At 50.3% G+C, this 19,050-nt stretch overlaps 1 protein-coding gene across 6 annotated transcripts in view; it reads right to left on the reverse strand.

The window, feature by feature from the left end:
* CTIF (cap binding complex dependent translation initiation factor) overlaps nucleotides 1-19,050 on the reverse strand; it is a 103,719-nt gene that overhangs the window by 8,100 nt on the left and 76,569 nt on the right. For 5 of the 6 annotated variants that reach the window (XM_048931589.1, XM_048931587.1, XM_048931586.1 and 2 more), the window contains 3 exons: nucleotides 17,699-18,140; nucleotides 15,958-16,287; nucleotides 5,585-5,740 (listed from right to left, as the gene is read on the reverse strand). In XM_048931589.1, the coding sequence (XP_048787546.1) occupies nucleotides 5,585-5,740; nucleotides 15,958-16,287; nucleotides 17,699-18,140 (928 nt within the window). The remainder of the gene's footprint in view (nucleotides 1-5,584; nucleotides 5,741-15,957; nucleotides 16,288-17,698; nucleotides 18,141-19,050) is intronic. The other variant, XM_048931584.1, reaches the window with a different exon arrangement.

Genomic DNA, 19,050 nt, shown 5'->3' on the forward strand with positions numbered 1-19,050 from the left:
CTCACCCTGCCTGGCTGCAGCCATAACAGCCCTGGGAGCAGAGGATGTGACCTCATCCCAAAGGGAAAGAAGCGGCGAAAGCATCGTGCTGATTTCGCAGGGCCCACCCTTGGCTGCTGGACACTCGGTGCTCTGCTGGCTCTTCACGTGCTTGTGGACACAAATAGCATCACAGAACATCCTGAGCTGGAAGGGATCCATAGGAATCACCGGGTCCAATCCCAAACCCAACCCTGTGGCTGACAGTGGTGTCCCAGTGTGAGGAGGTGGGACCATCCCAGGGGATGGCACCTGCTCTCATTGCTCCTTCCACCCTTTTCCCAAGGAATCAATGGAGGCTTCCCCAGCAATCCCCTAGGGCAAGGAGACAGCGGTGGCCCCGGTTGTCCCTGGTGGCCTTGCTTCTCTAAATTTGGCTCTGCTTGCAAAGCTGTTCATAATCCAAATCTATATCCATAATGGAAGACATAGAAGAGAGCAAACCCTGGGGTGAGCAGGGATATAGATGGGATTTTCTCTCTGGCACCAAAGCCCTTCCTTGTCTGAAACACGGCACTGCAGTTCCCATGCTCACTGGCTGTGACTGAGTCCTGCAGCTTTCCAGGAACACAAGTTCTGGTGCACAAAACATTGAGCTGAGCTCTGGGTATCACCATTTTTGTGTCTTCATCTATTCCCAAACACCAGGAGAGACACCTCCTAGGCATCCCCCTCAACCCTGTCCTTGGCCAAAACATGGAGCACAAATGAAAAACCGCATTTGCCGTTCTGTTTTTGTTTGCCCCCACGGTCCCAGGGGCTCAGCTCCATGACCAGCACGGCTTTGTAGGCGACATAACTAACTGTTAGTTTCTTCCTTCCTCCTCATGCCCAGCTCTTCCTCCAGGACTCATTTCTCCCTATTTTCTTGGGTCAGCCCTGGCCATGTTGGAGCTCCAAGGCAGAAGGGGCGTGGGGTCAGGATCTGGACCTCTCGTTGCCTTCACTGCGCAACAGAAAAAGCCAAATTCTGCCTCGCTCTCAGAGAATGCAATCCTAAAACCCAACCTCTTATTTCACTGCCAGAGGGCTTCCAAATTCTGATGCTTTTTGAAAAGGGAAAGCCATTAAAATAAAACCCCCTCCGTGCGACAAGATGTGATTTTCTCTCCCAGCAGCACCGCCCTGCGGCTCGGCTGCAGCTGAGGGAGGTTCTTCCTCTCTTCCTCTGAAGGAGACAGCGAGAGACAGTGCCCTCCAAAGCTCAGACGTTAATTACCGCGTTGGAATACTTCTCTAAATTACACAGCGTGGCCCCAGGAGATAACAGGCACTGAGAGGGGGAAGGGAGTGGACGCTGTCTATGTGCTGCACTGCAGCTCAGATGTGGAGGCAATGAGACGGAGCAGCCCCCTCCCTGCCCTACACCTCAGGCTTGCAGGGAGTGGGGAGACAGGAGGGAAGCACTGTTCCCAGCAGTGGAGGCAGGAAACACATCATCCTCCAGTGTGGGACCCCAATGGGAACCCCCAGTGTTATGCGGACCTCCAGTGGGACCCTTCCCATGACATGGGGACCCAATGGGATCCTCCCCGAAAACTGTGAGTCCTCAGTGAGACACCCTCAATGCCATAGGGACCCCAATGGAACCCCACACTCAAACTGGGACCCCCTCAATGGGATCACTCTCAATGGCATGTGAACCCCCCAGTAGAATCCCCCAAACTGGGGCCTCCAACGAGACCACCCATGCCCCAGTGAGACCACCCTCCATGTCATGGGGACTACCAAAAGGACTCTCCCCCCTCAAACTGGGACCTCCAGTGAGATCATTCTTGACATGGGGTGGGACCCCATTAGGACCCATCCAACATGGACACCCTCTCAGTGTGGGATTCCAATAAGACTCCCTCCAGCTTGGGCCCCCTCATGGCATGGAGACCTGCAGTGGGACCCTCCAGGCATGGGAACATCATCATGAGATGTTTAATTAGCCCGTGATGAGCTGCTTTCTGACATGTGCTTAGAATCTGTCCCAGCAGTCCCATCCCATGCACCCATGGGTGCTGGGAGCACAGTGCTGAAGCAACATGGCAGCTTCTTGGGAAATTAGAGATGAGGAAGATGCCCAGCATGAGAGAAAGGTTCAAATATGAGGATCTGATAGCCAGACTTGATGATCCTAAAGGATATTTCTTTAATGAGTCTACAATACTGGAGCTCATCAGCTTCACACCAGGCTGTGAGACCACTGAGTGTGTCTTGGAGGAGATTAGGAATGATCCGCATGGATGTGCCTCACCTCCTGGATCTATGGAGATTTACAGATGAGAGGAGAGCATGGTTGTCTACTGTGTTCATTTTAACAAGCGTTTGGGTTCTGTCTCCCAGTATCCAAGTAGAGGCAGACAACCAGGTTAGTTAACCTGGCTGGATGGCTGGGGGCGGAGGGATGTAGGGCAACCATTGGGCTCACTGCAGGACCTGTCCTTTTTAGCATCCCTACTAACAGCCTGGAGGAGGTGAGGAGCCCACTCTTGGTAAGTCTGGAAATGACACAGAATTGCAGGGACCAGTCGATATGCCAGCCAGAGGGAGTCAGCGGGCTGGAGGATGGAACAACAGGAACCTTAAGAAACCAACGAGGCAAACAGCCAAGTGCTGTTCAGGAGAGGAACACGGGGGCAGGAATAGAGTTATAACAGGGCAGGAGGGAGGCAGAGCCCTGTGGGACCCCACTCCTGGAGGAACCATGTACGTCACTGTCTGCAATCTCTGGAGCTGGTTTTTCCACTTTCTTACTTGCCTGCCATAGGCAACTGCTGAGATTCCCTGGATGTAAATCCAGCTCTGTCTGCTGCACGGCGTCATACAAACAAACAAATACATCCCAAGCAGCGCTCGGCACCAACTCTGAGCTGGAGGCAGCTCAGCTGGCAGTGGGCTGGCAGCAAGGTGGCAGCTCCCAGCCCAGAGGCACCTCCTGCGTTGGCACCCAAACAACATCCCATTGAGGATGGGACAGAGATATGGAAGAATCCAAACCTCTTGACACCGCTCATCCCACGCTGATCCCATACAGCACAGAGCTGGGTGAGGAGCAGCCAGCCCAAAATGAGCCTCAGTGGGACAGAAGTGCTCAGAACCAGTTAACAACAGCTGGGATATAGCATTACTTACCATCTCTCTGCCTGCACCAGCCACAGGGCACTCGTTAACCACACACATCCCTGTCGATGGAACTTGCTGGTCCCCAGTCCTAACCCATTCTCTAAACTTTCCTGACTCAGCAGTGAAGAATAAACGTGGTTGAGCTGCAGGAACCAGAATCCTTCTGTTGCTGGTTCCCTTGTCGCTGGAGCAGAGTGCCCCTCATTGGGCACGGGACAGAGGCTGTGGAGCAGCGAGGATGTCAGCACTACAGCCTGTCATCCTTCAGGGCAATGGGGATTTAAAGAGACTGACCTGGCATTTCTGCATCAAGCTGGGACCACACGACCACAGGGCTGGGAGACCACAGCAGGACATCCCTTTCACTGCGGACATCAAGCTCAGTGGTGGGCACAAAGTCCTAAAAGCTCTCAAAGCTTCATTTTCCCAAGCTCCCCGTGTTTGGTAGCTGCCATCGTTCTCTGGTTCTCATCTGTCAGAGGGGCTCTCTCTAAAATTCTCTTCTCCCCATAACCCTCAGGTGCCAACCTTGGGGCTGGGAGACCTAGTTCCCTTCTCCAGTGCTATGACCCAAATTTCCTCTGCTCTGATGCACACCTGCTCTCATCCCTACCATCCCCACGCTGCTCTCATCCTGGTGGCGCCTCACTTTGCACTGGCTCTGTAATTAGTTGTGATGTTACTAAGTTTTTATCAAGGGAAAGGAAAGGAGCTGGAGAGGAAGCTCTGCAGGGGAAGGGAAGAAACATTCCTGCTGTAGCCATCAGGAACTTTCCCCTTCCTCTTCTCACTCCCTCACTGACCTTTGGCTGAGTCTGCCAAAGCCATAAAGGAAAAGGGAAAAAAAAACATAAAAATGAAGAGAGGAACTAAAAAGCAAGAGAAGCAGGGAAGGATAGGCAGAGCAGAGACGGTATCTTATGTTGCCTTGCCCCTGATAATGATTTATCACCAAAGGATGGGTGGATAGATGTCCTTTCCATCCCAACTGATACTATGGCTCTATGAGAACCCAGTGCTGAGCTGCCACACAGTCAAGGTCCCAGCCCTGTAGTCATGGGCCAGTCACTTTGGGGCATGATGGAGAGCTGAACAGCTCTGGCTCGTCCACATCAGCTGAGCTACGAGGTCTTCATCTCCAGGAAATGGAAAGGCTTGGACAGAGCTGTCCTCTTAGGGAACAGAGAGATTAATGTTTAAGAAACAAGCTTCTGCATGACATCTTGATACAGTTAGTAATAGCTTTTTATGGAGCTGTTCTGTAGCAAAAAATATCTGTAATATGTGAAACTCATGTCTTTAGGGTGCCACCATGCCCCTGTGTCCTCAGTATGACATGAGCAATGGTGACATCACAGCAAGGGCAGACAGGAGCGTGTTGGGAACAATTCTGGCAGAAACAGGGCTGGGTTGTGTCATGGCTGCAATGGGAAACAGGAGGAACAGGAGCTCTTCCCAATGAGGTGACGCACTGTGCTGTGGGAAGAGAATTTGGGGAAGTTCTGCTGTTCTTAGAATCCCTCTCCTACCTCCTCTGCGAGACATCTGTGCCTCACTGTGATGCCCCAGCCATTTCTCACTGTTACACTCACTGTCTGTGAACTCTGCCCACAGTACTACTGCAAAGACAAAATGTTTATTAAGCGTGTGCATTCAGAGAAAATTTTCCATGCTAAAAGTCATTCCCAGCGATTTCTGTCCCTCACTTTCCCTTGTTCAAGATCTAGCAGTACTGGACTGACAGTGTGGGAGTAATGGCGTAAGGGAGCTTGCTCTTCTCTCTTTCCTTTCTGTCTGCCTCATCCACTCATTGGCATGAATGCCTCCAATCACAGAACAACTGAACGGTTGGGTTGGAAGGATCCTTGAAGAACACAGAAGCACAGAACCATAGAATGGTTGGCTTCAAAGGGACCTTGAAGATCGTCCAGTTCCAACTCCTGCAGCAGGCTGGCTGTCCTGCACCAACGCTCCATCCAACCTGACTTTGGGCACTTTCAAGAATGGGGCATCCATCTGCCTTTTAGAAGTTTTTATAGCTCCTCTGGTGAGGATTTTGGCAATGGTGAGATGTGCCAACCTAAACACTGGGCTTGCAGTCCCAATTGTGGGGCTTTGCCAACCCTTTGAAAAAGAAGTCTTGCACGGACCATGCGGTTTTCATGAGCAAAATCACAGTGGACAGAAAAAGCCAAGTGCCCCTGGAGGCATCTATACTGCTAGAGTGAGAATCGTTCATTTGGGGAAAGCAAATCTCCAGGAATAACAGAGCAAACACAGAACTGTTAAGGTTGGAAAAGACCAGTAAGATCATCGAGTCCAACCCTAAGCCACCCCCACCATGCCCAACCCATCACTACGACATCTACAGACCACGGGCAATCCGGCACTGCAATTCAATTGCTTGGATGAGGACAACTTCTGAAGGCATTACCTCCCTGAGGCAGGTGTAGATGGGGCACACAAGGACTCGGAAGGGCTCCCCGGTGCTGCTCCTCATGGTGCCAAAGACCTCACAGAGGAAGGTGATGAAGCCAAGCCAGCGCTCCACGTCCCGCTGCTGCAGCTCCTCCCGCATGGTGAAATCCTTCTGCAAGAGGGATGGAGACAACGGGCTGCATTAGCAAAATCTCATTGCTGGGAAGAGGCGACAGCTGACGGGATGGAGAACTGGGAGGAAATGGAAACTCAGGGTGGGGGAGGAAGGCAGACAGACTGACTCTTTGGTAACAGTGGGGAGATTGCTCAATGTGAGCACAGTGGTTGGGATTTCAACACGGTGAAGCCACCAGAAAGTAGATAGTATAGAAACAACACCGAGATCTGCAATATCACAGCTCATGGTGCTGGTGGCCTCCCCCGCCCTGCCCCTCCCCTCGGATGGACATGGGGCATTTTATCCCAGTGCACAACCAACACTGAACAACAGCAAGCAGAAGGACCTCAAACATTAACATATGGGGAATGTGATGGGTGCTGTTGGCTGCGTTGAGTGTGGTGGTCCAGATAAGCTTGCTCAACCTGTAGACATCAAGTAGAGTCCCACCTCATCCAACCCATAGACACCAACCACTCTCCCAGCTCGCTCAACCCACAGATACCAAGCAGTGTCCCAACCTGCCCAACACAGAGACACCAAGCAATGTCCCAACTTGTCCAACCCGTAGACACCAACCAGTTCCAATTCTCACAACCCATCCCAAATCCAGTGTCCCAGCACCCCCCTGGGGTCTCACAAAATGATGTGTCCAGAAGACAAAGGGAGCACAGCCTTGATAGAGAAAGGTCACCCTGCCCTGGAGCCAATGGTTGCCAGGCCCAAGGAGTATGAGAGTGCCATGATTTACAGAGCAACATCAGGAGCAAAGTAGCTCCTCCAGGCAGGGAGGAAAAAAGGCTTTGCACAAATGCAGGACCTGAAAAGGGGTGAGCGTGTTGGAGATGTGTGGCAAGGAGCAAGGAGGAACATGGAAAAACAAATAAAACACTTTCTGGAGACCCCCAGCACCACATGGGTGGCACAGGAGTGTATGCTGCTCAGAGCCACAGCCTCTGCAAGACATCCCATGTGGTACCACTTGTCTGTCTCCATAGTGACCCTGCCTTGGTATTAAAAATCAGTTGGCACTCCAGAAGGGAAGACCAAAGAGCAGGACAATTTCATTCCCAACAGTGCATTCTGAGTTTGGCTGCACAACCTCTTAACTCCAAAACTGAATACAGAAGCTAGTATCATTTCATCTCCTTTTACACTGACTGGCTGAGACAGAGGCTCAGCTGCTCACAGGGCTCCAGCCATGCATGGGAGATCCAAAGAAGGAGCTATTTATACATTTCACTACAAAAGGAAAAAAAAAATAATATTTGCATATGCAGGAAAAAACCTAGTAACACCACTGAACCACTGCTTAACCACACAGTGGTGACTCATTCCTCTCTACGCCTGTTTCTATTGGGCAATTTCCCAATGTGTCTGCATTGAAATCAAACACTGCTGGGCTGTTTCGAAGTCTCCAGAGGAGTCTGCAGAGCTCTTCCTTCCGTTGTCCTGGGGTGAAGGAGTTACTGGCCAGCTCAGGTTATCACCCCGGTGTTACCCAATGGCTTGGAGTTCCCGCTTGGCTTTCGAGTGGAACACAAAAAAAACCCAACCAGAAATGGAGAAATGCACGCCTGACATCCCAAGAAAGACAAACCCAGCCTGATTCTGCTCATCCTCATTTCTTCATTGGGAATGTTTCCCCCAGGCCTTATGGGGACTGACCTCCCTCAACTCTATCCATGCTGCATCGCTGGAGCGTGTTTATCTGCAACCCATTTTTATGTGAGTCCATCTGCGCCCAGGAAAGCATGAGGATAATTTCAGTGACAAGCCAACTCGGAACAACTTTATTTAATGTGGCAGCACCCATGTTCCTCATGTCCCAGAACCATTCTGCAGCTGAGTGATCCCTCGCATCTGAGCTGGGGACCACAGAGTGGGATGAGGGCAGTCCCCAGGGCCAGAAGGAGCGTCCTTTGGAAAAGTGTCCTTTTTCAGAGGTAGGGAGAGGTAAAAGAGGCAGGGAACCCTTCAGAACCGTGCTGAATCTCAATGGCATCACCACTACCCTGCCCCGTGAACTTTGTTTGCTCTGGAAATGCCTCTATTAAAAAAACACCATGGATGGGCCTGCCCCATGCTTGTGTGGTGAGGTCAGTGCAGCGAGCATGTCCTCCCTCATCAGTTTGGCTGTATTTTTAAACACACACAGTATTACTAATTTGGGGGTGCCCCAGCCTGTTGATCTGAGTGCATTTATGGGATGACCTTCCTCCTTGTGAGCTTCTGCCTGCACTGCAAACAGCAAATGCTGTGGGGCTCTCATGTCACTCAACCAAAGCCCTCATCTCTCCACGTGGATGTACCTCACGCAGTGCTGTTGTGTGATTCACAGGTATATCCCAACTGGAAGAGACCCATAGGGTTCGTGGATCCAACCTCTGTCTCCAGCCATCACCACCCAAACCCAAACCCAATGTCTGAGAGTGGGGTCTCAGTGCTCCCTGAGCACTGGTGGCTCGTGGCAGTGACCACTGCCCTGAGGAGCCTGTTCCCATAGAATCACAGAATCACTAAGGTTGGAAAAGACCTCCAAGATCCCCAACCCACCCCACCATAGCCACTGACAATGTCCCCACATGCCAGATCCCCACAGTTCTGGCACACTCCAGGGATGGGGACTCCCCACCTCCCTGTGCAGACAATCCCTGGCCACTCTTTGGAGAAGAAATTGTTCCTAATATCCATCCTTAACCTCCTCTGGCACAACCTGAGGCCATTTTCCAAACTCCCAGTCAACAAAGCTCCATGAGATCACTTAGGACCAGAAGGAAGCCGCAGCAACCACGAGGAGAGGAGCAGAACCCCTTCTGTTTTGGTGGTCAGCAGCAGGCAGAGGAGCAGCACTGTATTTCGAGCATCAGATCTCAACTTCAAAAGCTGCAGCCCAAAGCCATCCCTGGGGACTTGACCACACTTTTTAAAGCCAGGTCCCAAATAGCTGTGCACCACCAACGCACGGTGGCTGCGTTAGAGGGCAAAACTTGACCATAGCATAAAAATGAGGGTTAATTTCAGTTCTACCACCTTCTGATGGAAACAAATCCTCTGCACTTGGGCTTGTTGCTTGGTAAACACCGGGCACTTCCTCTGGCAGCTCTGCTGTTTACTCACTGCCAAGGAGGGAGGAAATACTGAGTCAGAAATACTGCAAAAAAAGAAATATAGAACAGTGAGGTGCTGGTGATCGGTGTGACATGAAAAGCTGTGCTGAACACTTGGTGTTACTGGAAATGTGCTGCAAAGGTTGGAGCCCTGAAGGGCTCTTTGGAAAGGGGCTGAGGTAATAATAAGGGCAGGAGGAGGGATGGGGCAGATGCAGCGTTGATGCATGCAGGAGGAGGTCAGGAAAAGCCTGACAAAGCCTTGGTGGCACAGGGGATTGATCCAACTTCTCGATGCTCGAGGTCTATTTTCCAGCCTTGTGTGGGCTTCTGTCACCTCCATCACTCTGATTTCCTGGGAACAATGTGCTCATTTTCCTCTGCACAGTGCTTTGGGGTGTGTGACTGAGACATGCAAATCAGAACAATTAGTATTACTCCAACAAAAGAGCTATTGACATTTAAAGCAGATAAACCTTGTAAATTGCAGATGACACCCTGTGCCCAGCCTCGCAGGTCTGGCCTTCACCCAGCTATGAGGCACTGTTCTCCCACAGGTTTCATCACTGTGTTTCCTTGAGCTGGATCTGCACCAGGAGAGCACAGATCTTCCTCTTCCCCGTTGCTTTGGTCACTTTGGCAAGAGCAGAAGATACAACTGGTGACGTGGAGCTGACTCCATCATCCCTACTCTGTGCATCTGTCTGGTCCTACTCCTGGGACCACCTGCCCAATCTGGGGACCTCATGATGGATTGCAGTGATGCTCCTGGGGTTCCCAGTTAATTATTAATTGGACAAGTTTAAAAGCACTCGAGGGGGAGCGGAGTAATGGATCAGCAAACAGCGAAGCGTTCCTGTTGATCTGGTTGCTGTGACAGATCTTGGAGCACTTTCTCAGTGATGCTCTGAGGTGGCTACGAGGGTGGAGTAGCCCAGTCTGGCCACAAGGAACAGCAAACACCATTTAGTGGTTGTCCTGGTATAAAAATCTTTGTTAATGACTCTCTGAGTGCGCATGCTGGAAAACGCAGTGCCCTGAGGGTCAGCAAATTCTACAACTGAGGTGCAGGAAATCTCATTTCTACCGTAACACATCAGCATCTCTGCAGAGTTCCAAACCTCATATCTTATTAATGGAGGAGTTCTTTTGAAGCTTCTTTTCAAGTGGGGTAAAGCTCAGAGCACAGCTGCTCTGGAAATGTATGAAAGAAAGAGAAGGAGGCACTTTAGGCACCCTGATTGCTTCATCAGGTGTCCTCCACTGCCACCCAGGCTATAGTTAGCAAACATGTCCTCCTCCAGAAGCCAACATGTCATCCACTGGCACCCAGGTGATGTTGGCCAACATGTCTTCCTCCTCTGGTACCCAGGTGATGTTGGCCAACACATCCTCCTCCAGTTGCTCTCCTTGTTACTTAATTTTTAGCGTCACCCTACCGAGGCACCTCTCTGGGCTAATGCTGGATTCAGAACATGTTTAGCACTGCTGCATAAAGCCCTTGCGTTTCCCATGAACCTGGACCTGACTGTGATAGCCGATCTTAATCACAAGCCCCCAAAGCCTTGCCAGTCTGAGAACAAAGATATCCAAGGTCTCTGAACTGCTCTGTTTATCCCAAGAAACTCTTCACCCAGCAGGCTGACCTGTGTCAGAACCGCAGGAACGCACAACAGCAATTTTCTTGGCCTTCAAATATGAAAAAAAAAAACCTGCAGAAAGACCTGGGAGCCCACAGGCAGACATCCAGATTCATAGGAGGACAGGTGTTCCCTTTGTCTGCCCAGAGCATGACCAAGGAGGGAAGAGGAGGAGATGGGGTTAACAGCTCTCATCCAGACATATTCGTGGCACCCAAAGTTCGTGTAACATTTCATGCCGGGACCCTTTTCTAAATTCTTTTGGTCATGGGAGAAAATGCTGCAACTGTTTAGTCTACGGGGAGCGGTGGCTCTGGCCCAGCACTTGGCCGCTGCTGAGCAATCATGCCGGCACCTCCAGCCTTATCTCTGCTTTCTGCCTGCCCCTCTGCACCCACAGCCAAGTGTCTGCTGGGCATGGGCCACAGTACTGCTGCTGGTGACAGTGCCAGAGGATCCACGTGATGGGGACGAGCAATGACCAACACCCATGGTCCCAAAGTGAAGTACTAGCATAGTAAGAATGTCACCATCCAGCTCTATTTACACAAAAGATTGCAGAAAGTCTTCCTCGTGTGCTAATGTTTATAGATCCTACGAAGGATCTGTAACAGGGAACTTCTGTTATAGCAAATATTTTCCTTGGCTGTTTTTGTTTGTTTTTTTTTTTTCTTTTTAAGGATGAAAAAGATCAATTAATCTGTTCCCAATTGCTCCAGTGGATGATGCTGGTCAACACATCCTTTTCCAGTGTGGCTCAGGTGACGCTGGCCGACACATCCTCCAGTGGGACCTGGATGACATTAGCTGATATGTTCTCCACTGGTACCCAGGTGATGTTGGCCAACACATCCTCCTCTAGTGTGACCCAGGTGATGCTAGCCAACACATTGTCCAGTGGGACCCAGATGACACAGGTGAGCACGTCCATACCCTACACACGCTGCAAGCTCTCTATCTCCAATTTCACTTACTGGTTCTCCCGGCCCAGAGGTGATACCAGTGCTGCAGTGCCAGACAGCATCTTTCCATACACTCCTTCCATCCTTCTTTATTAAAAAAATAATGCAGTGCATCTTGCTCCTCACCTGAGCGCACTGCACGCTTGCTCCCTGAGGTTGCTGCTGATGGGTCAGGAACCAGCCCTGGGAAATCCCTCACTTCACCCCACTTTGGGGTGCTGAAGGGTGGTCCCCATGTCTGGTGATGCTTTGTCAGGGGCTCACATCAAACACCTCAGTCCTGGGGGCACGGAGACATTGCCAGCAGCTTGGATCCACCTCTTACACTCAAACACATTTTCCGTGCCTCCACGGTTATTGATGGAGGGGGCCAACATGGGAGCAGGGATTTCCCAATCCTGCAGCAGTTTGACCCGGATTGATGCAGGGCAGTGGGAGCAGATGGCCTGGCAGGCTGCTCCATTAACTCGGCTGAGTCCCCGGGCTGGCAAACCTCATCTCATGTCCCGAGGATAGATTTGAGCCTTTTAAGAGAAAATGAGTCCTCTCCCCAACAAAACCAGTGAGATGAGAGCAGCTTTTAAGACTCCATCCAGCCTGGTGCGATGAGTTCTTAATGTTGGGAGAATCCCTGAATTTCTTTGCGTTTGGATGGATTTCCAAGCTTTTTTCTACTTTTTTTTCCCCAGGGTGGGGATACCTCACTCAGCCCTGAGTATCCTCACCCCAGCAGTGAGTGGGAGCAGCTCTGGGCTCCCCAGCAGGCAGCAGTTGCCTGGATCTGGCTGGGTTTGCAGGAAGGCTGTGGGCAGGCTGCACAGTCCACAGTCTCCACCTAGAGCCCAGCAGAGCCTCTGCTCAGTGCTGCAGGATCCGTCCATGCCTGACGCACCAGGAGTCAGGCTGGGGAAGCTCCATGCCCAGCCTGGGGGGGATGCTCTCCTGGGAGATGGTGGGACCCCAAACCACATCCTGAGCTTACAGGGGGGCTGAGCCCTGCCATGGCCCAGCTCACTCTTCCCACATCCCCGTGCTCAGCATGGCAAGCACTGCCCTTTGCATTCTGATTTATCAAAGGGAATCAATAAGAACAATTCAGGTCGGAAAAGACCTTCAAGATCATAAATCCAACCATCAGCTGTTGGTTGATCCTCCAGTACTAACGCCACAACATTCCCACACAAAAGGGATTCCAGCTCAATTTGACTCTTCTGTAAAGTCTCGTGCCTTACAGAAGACAAGACCAGGCTTTGCCACCTTCCTGGCTGTCTCTCTCCAGAAGTGCTCCCTTTGAACATCCCCAGTCCAGCACAGTTCACACAAACACCAGTGTGAATCACGCCAAAAGTCTCAGGATTTCAGTTCAGGTTTTGAAACCAGAGAGAAGCACAGAACCCGAACTGTGGAACAACTCTTAGTGGAGTGTCAGGAGGTTAAGCAACCAGAACCTCTCAGGTCAAATTCTGTGTTTGAACAAGTACAAGGCTGAAGAGCACAGAAGAATCCCTGCAAGGATACGCAGGAGGGTTTATAATTGGGTATGCATTAGGGTATGCAACTGGTATGTAAGGGTATGTAAACATGTATGCGGTAGAGCATGCAGAAGGGCATGCAGAAGTGCATGCAGAAGGGCATACAGTTTGGTAAGCAGTAGGGTATGCAGTGGGGAATGCAACTGGGCATGCAGAAAGGTGTGCAACAGCAATAGCCCTTCTGGCCCCTGGCTCTGAGGTATCTCCAAGCACAGAGGCTTCATCCCAGGCTGAGTGCACGTGTGATGGGTTGTGCTGGGCACTGTGCAGGGATGCACCTTCCATTTCTATTTTTTTTGTTGTTGTTTTTTTTTTTCTCCTAAGTATCAGCCTTCTGTTTGATGTGTTGTTGGCCGGGTTGCTAAGGGGAGCAGTGTAAAATTACAGCCCCAGTGATGTCCTCTCTAATAATATACTCCGCTCTGCATAGCTCGGATGCAGACACATCTCAGCTATAAAGAGCATGGAGATTTCACCAGAGGAATACTCCCACTAATGTTACATGTGGAGGGTTTGTGGAAACTGCTCAACACCTCCCCACCAAAGAGAAAAGCACCACGGCCAGCAGAAGCCAGTGGCTGATGCTATGGCAAGCAAAAATCTCCTGCAGGAGCCTTCAATGTATTAAATACAGAGGGACCTACAGAGGGGCAAAGAAACCACATATCTATCCACCAAGACATTTTCCATGCCACTGTCCCCCAAGGTCCTCAGTTCAGCTGTGTCCATCACAAGGGCTCACACTGCCCCAGATCACTCCTGGTAACAAAATAAACCCAACGAGGAGAAATCCCACATGGAACTTGACAAAGAGAAATCCCAAACCAAATACAACAAGGAGAAATTCCAAACTGAACCCAATGAAGAGGAATTCCAAGCCAAATGCAATGAGGAGAAATCCAAAGCAAACCCAATGAGAGGTAACTCCAAACTAAACCAGGCCCAGCGCCAAGCTTGGGGTCAGCAGCATCTCCCCAAAGCTGCCCAGCCACCCACCCCACAGCATCCCAGTGGGTTCCCAGCATCCAAACTCAACAGCAAGCTTGAATTTGGTACAAAAACACACAGAGAGGACAAAATGTAACCTACGGTATTCCCAACATCCATCCTCTTGTTTCACATCAAGGCAGACACCACTAGACTCTGGCACCCTAGATTCATTGGCCCTGTCTCAGCCAGGAGGGGCTCTTCAGAGGAGCTGCGAGCAGGCAGGAGATTCACAGCCATTTTGCTCCTAACAAACAAGGACAAACAAGTCCATCCTGCCCAGCCCTTCAAAACAGAGGCATCTGCCAGCACCATATGGGGGAGCGTGGCTCAGAGCGGCACCGCAATCCCGATTTATCACACCCTGGTGCAGTGAGCTCCTTAGGTCCAGGGATTGGATTAGTCTGAAAGGTGCTGGAGAGACAAAAATCCAGCCCCGGAGCAAATGTTTTATTAGAGGTTTTTAATTAATGGGAAATGATCTAGAAATAGCTGTTGGAAAACATCTGTCCGATGGTGGCGAGGTCACGGCTGGAGCTCGGCAATAGCGGGTTTTTCTAAGCACTGCCAACTCCTCAGTTTCACAGCTTCTGTTCCCTGGACATGGTTCCATCTCCAAACCCGAATGTGCCACAGAAAGACTGATTTGGGGCTGACCAGAGGATGCCTCAAATCTGTGTGGGTGCACTGATTCTTCTGCTTGGAAAAAGAAAAGAGCCAACTGTTTGCAGAATGTCACGATGCTTCACTACCAGAACAAAGTGCTTTTCTCACTTCTGTTTGATTTCTCCGCAGCTCTCCAAAGCAGGCACTGTGCTCCCTCCCTGCACCCTGCGCACGGCAAGCTGAGTTCTGTGCCCCTGGGAAGCACTCAGGGACTCTCTGGAGAAATGAGATCTATTATTTATCCTGCTCTCGTGCCACAATGAGCTGGATGTGAATCCATTCATTACTGCACGCGGTGCTGCAACACACATCAGCTCGCTGGGTCTGCTGGAAGGGGTTTCCATTATTGTTCCTTCTCTGTCTGTTTCCCTTGTTGATAAGCATCACCATGACACAAGACCAGATAATGACCTAACCTAAAACACCTAATAACCAAACATTAAAACCCCTTAATGTTTAAAAAATGACAATTATATTGGTTACTTGCTGCTCAGCCATAGAATTGAACTTAAGAAGTCCTCCTTCACTGCACTCTTAGGAAATACAAGCCATGTTGGCCATGGAGATCCCTTTCCAATGACACTATGGCTTCTGGGTGGGGAAGGAGCCATCCTGCCCTCCATGGTGTGCTCTGGTACCCATGTCCACCCTCACGTGGATCCCCTCAATTTCATCCCCACCCTCCTCATTCTCAGCCCTTCCAGCAGCCAAAGCCTCAAAAGCAAGGGGCTCAGAGAAAAACATTGGGAGATACAAGAAGAAATACGAAAGATTGGCTTTTGCGACGCATGTGTCAAAGGTACCTGAAGAAAGCAGCAGAGCACCCTGGCTGGAGGATCCAGAACTACTACAATACAAGAGGGAAACGATGGCAGAGAGAGATGGAAGACCTGGCCATGGTAAAGGACTGATAGTGCAGCAGAGCCCTGAACCTGACAGACAATAGAGTATTGTCTTATCAGCTTTCCTCTCATTTCCACGTGGAAATCTGTTGCCAAAAATAAATGCGTTTCTAGACCAAGTTTTAATCTCCAAAAAAATAAAAAGAAGGAAAAAAAAACACCCAAGCACAACCAAACATCCCCACTGAGCACTGCTGACGTGGGTGCTGCTGCCCACAGACCTAGAAGGCAGTGGAGATGGCAGAAGATGACAGCTAGCCATTAAGGACTGTCACCAATAAAACTGGAGGAACACTTCCCAACACGTGGGCTGGAGAGGAATTTGGTGAAAGCCCAGCTCCTGCCCAAAAGCACAGCAGGACCAAGCGGGGTGAAGCTGCAAGCACCTAACTAGATCACTCCTTCTCTTTACCTGCAGCATGTTGAGGAGCAGACTCCGGAACTTGGTTCCTTCCACCATGAAGAGGGCCATTTTGTCACAGAGCTTGGCAGCCGTGGAAGCAAAGCTGCGGTCTGTCACTGCTTTCTGGTAGATGGTTTTAACTATCTCCCCAAGCATTTCCTCAGAGTTGGTGGAGTTCTGAGCCTCCTCCATGAAGGTGGTCAGCTTGGAGTCAACGTCACTGCTGTTGTTACGCATGCTGTTAAGGATTTCAATTAATTTGTCCATTTTGTTCTTTTCAGGGTGGGTGGTTTCCACTGTGACTTCGTCCTGGTCCGTGAAAAGGGAAAGACAAGGCGTCTGTTACACAAGGAGAAAACAGATAGGTCAGCCCTTGTCCTTTCACAAAGTGCAAAGGGGGAAAGGGGTTGGGAAGACATACAGACAGACCCAACAAAATCAGAGCATCCCCACCTCAGCACTGAAAGCAAGCAGTGTATGAGCCCCCACCCATAAATGCTTGGTTTCCTCATTTAGCCCAGTACTCAATCCCAGATTCTTCCTCATCAGCTCAGGGAGATGTGCTCAAAGGCTCCAAACTGGAATGCCCAGCTCAGACTGGCATTCTGCCTTCTTCTGAACACTTAATCAAGCATTTGTCCATCCCTCCCCATGCATCCAGCCTGCTCTGGTCTGCTCCCTTCTCCTCCTGTAGTTCAGTCTTAACATATATTGCACAGAGTAAATCTGGAGCCGTTTTTTGGACAACCCCAGCACCAACTGACAAAGCAGTTGTGTTGACTGCACACACCCAAAAGTGGGTGCCTAAAGGAAGTCTTTCTTACAGGATTCTAAATCCACAAGACAGGCACTGAAGTGAATACTCCGAAAGTCTCTGCTCTACTCCCATTGCTTTAAATAACATAAAAATAATGGACAAAATCTCTTCCTCCCCCTTATGCCACATACATAAATAGTAAATGCACATACACTCAAAGGTGTACATTCCCAACATGCACTCCCATGGAACTGTATATGCTCAGGTTATTTTTGCTGCACATTTTGAAAATCTCATTGGAGTTACCCCCGTGAATGCACTTTCCAGTCTGAAAAGAGAATCTCAAGAGAAGGAATTTGAGTTGCACAGGGGGCAAATGGAGATATCATCTCCAAATTCCTCAGAAATCTGAGTCTGAATATTGTTTCCAGAAAGGATTTCTCCTCCGTCATTTGCAAGCAATGGTTTTGTTATTGTTGGGTTGTTGGAAGGAAGGGGGAAAGATAAGGGAGTTTCAATTCATTACTGAGATAAATGGATATCAACTTGAGAGTAGCTGACTCCAAACATTCAGCAAAGCACAGTATTAGGCTCCAGTTCTTTAATTCCAGACACAAATTGCCGTTTTTAGACCTCTTTGGGAGCGGATGAGCCCTGCAGACTCGAGGCAGTCTGCTGAGATCACCGCTGAGGAGGGAGAGCCCACGTGGTATCTTGAAGTGCCCCATCCTTGCAAGCGATGGAAGAGTTCCTGACCTTGGAAAACTCCCCTTAGGAGCAACCTCACTGAGTGAGCCTTAACGCTGCGTCAATAAAGGGCCTCCCAAAGAAGCACAAAGACACTTCAAGACGAGCAGTGACACCAGGAGATCAAGAGAAGTTGTGTGAGCTCGTGGAAAGGTCTCCCGAGCCCAGCCCACCTCTGCATGGAGCACGGCCAAACACCAGGCTCATGGAGAAGGGGAAAGCCAAAGTTCCCCTAAGAAATAATACCTTTTCTTTTAGTCTCCTCCGCAGCCTGTCTTTAGAAGACTGAAGCAAGTTGATCTTGGGCCTTTCCCCAACGCGCTCGTGAATGCTGTCCTTCCTCTTGGTCTCCACCTCTGGGCTGTAAGGCTGGGACTGCTTCTCCACCGCCTCCGGACTGCGCTGCGCCTCCACGGGGCTTTGCCCTGTGCCAGTGGAGGTGTCCTCGATTTTCAGATTCTCAGTCTCTTTGGTGCTCCTGTGCGTCTCTTTGTCATTGGGCGAGTGCTTCTGGTTGTGGTGCCATCGCCGGTTCTGGCTGTAGCCGTGGTGGCCTGGTCTACCAGAGGAGTGAGGGGCCTGACCTCCTTGGTAGAGCTTCTGGTGATCTCTGTTGTGTTTGGTACCACCTTGCTGATGGTCTGCGTGCTGCTGGGACTTGTTCCCACCAGGAAGTCTCTGTTGTCGCCTGAAAAGTCAAAGGAAGACGTTAGTACACTCTTTATGTGTGGACTCGTAGAAAAGCAACAAGAATGAGGGACATATTTTCTGAGCAGGGTACTAGAAACCATATTTATCCATAAAATGGCTGAATTCATGCCATGTCTCCATCCCCGGAGGTGTCCACGGCCATGGATAGAGCCCTGGGCAGCCTAAACTGGTTGGAGAGCACCCACACCACTGCAGGGGTGGGGCTTTAAGGTCCCTTGCAACCCAAATATTCCATAGTTCTTTGGTTCTATGATCACTAGATTATCTTCCAACTCCATCATTTTACAGTTCCATGATCTTTAAGGTCCCCCCAACCCAACCATCCCATGGTTCTTCAGTTCTGTCACCACTGAAATCCCTTCCAATCCAACCATTCAATGATTTTTTCGTTCTGTGATTCTTCAAGGTCCCTTCCACCTAACCATTTTGTGGTTCTAGGATTCTACGGTAACACGGTTTTGGTTTCTAGGAATATCTCTCCTATGTCTCTGTGTGAGATACTTCTTGCTTCCACACTCTGCCAGGGAAGAGTTGGCCAGCCCCAGCCCAGCAGCGGGACATCACATAGGGAAGCAACGTCAGGAGTTCTCCAGTGATTTGCTGGAGAGACAAGGGCCCAACAAGCTTCTTGTTGCCAAGACTGCAGCTTCCCATAAAACCCAATAGCCTAATGGAAGAAACACTTGGGCAGCCCCTTTGCTTTTGCATCCTATCTTTGGCTTCTACACCCAACCATCTCCAGTGATCTGCCCAGGGCTCTCAGATTCAGCCACTGCTGCAGAAAGAGGGCTTAGAAAGAGGGAACTTTCCTCTTGTTCCTCCTCCAGAAAGCTGGAGTGAGAGAAAATTCCTGCCAGCAGATGTGGCTAGAGCATCTTGCACCCTCC

Source organism: Lagopus muta, chromosome Z, assembly GCF_023343835.1.
Source record: "Lagopus muta isolate bLagMut1 chromosome Z, bLagMut1 primary, whole genome shotgun sequence".
Classification (NCBI taxonomy): Eukaryota; Metazoa; Chordata; class Aves; order Galliformes; family Phasianidae; genus Lagopus; species Lagopus muta.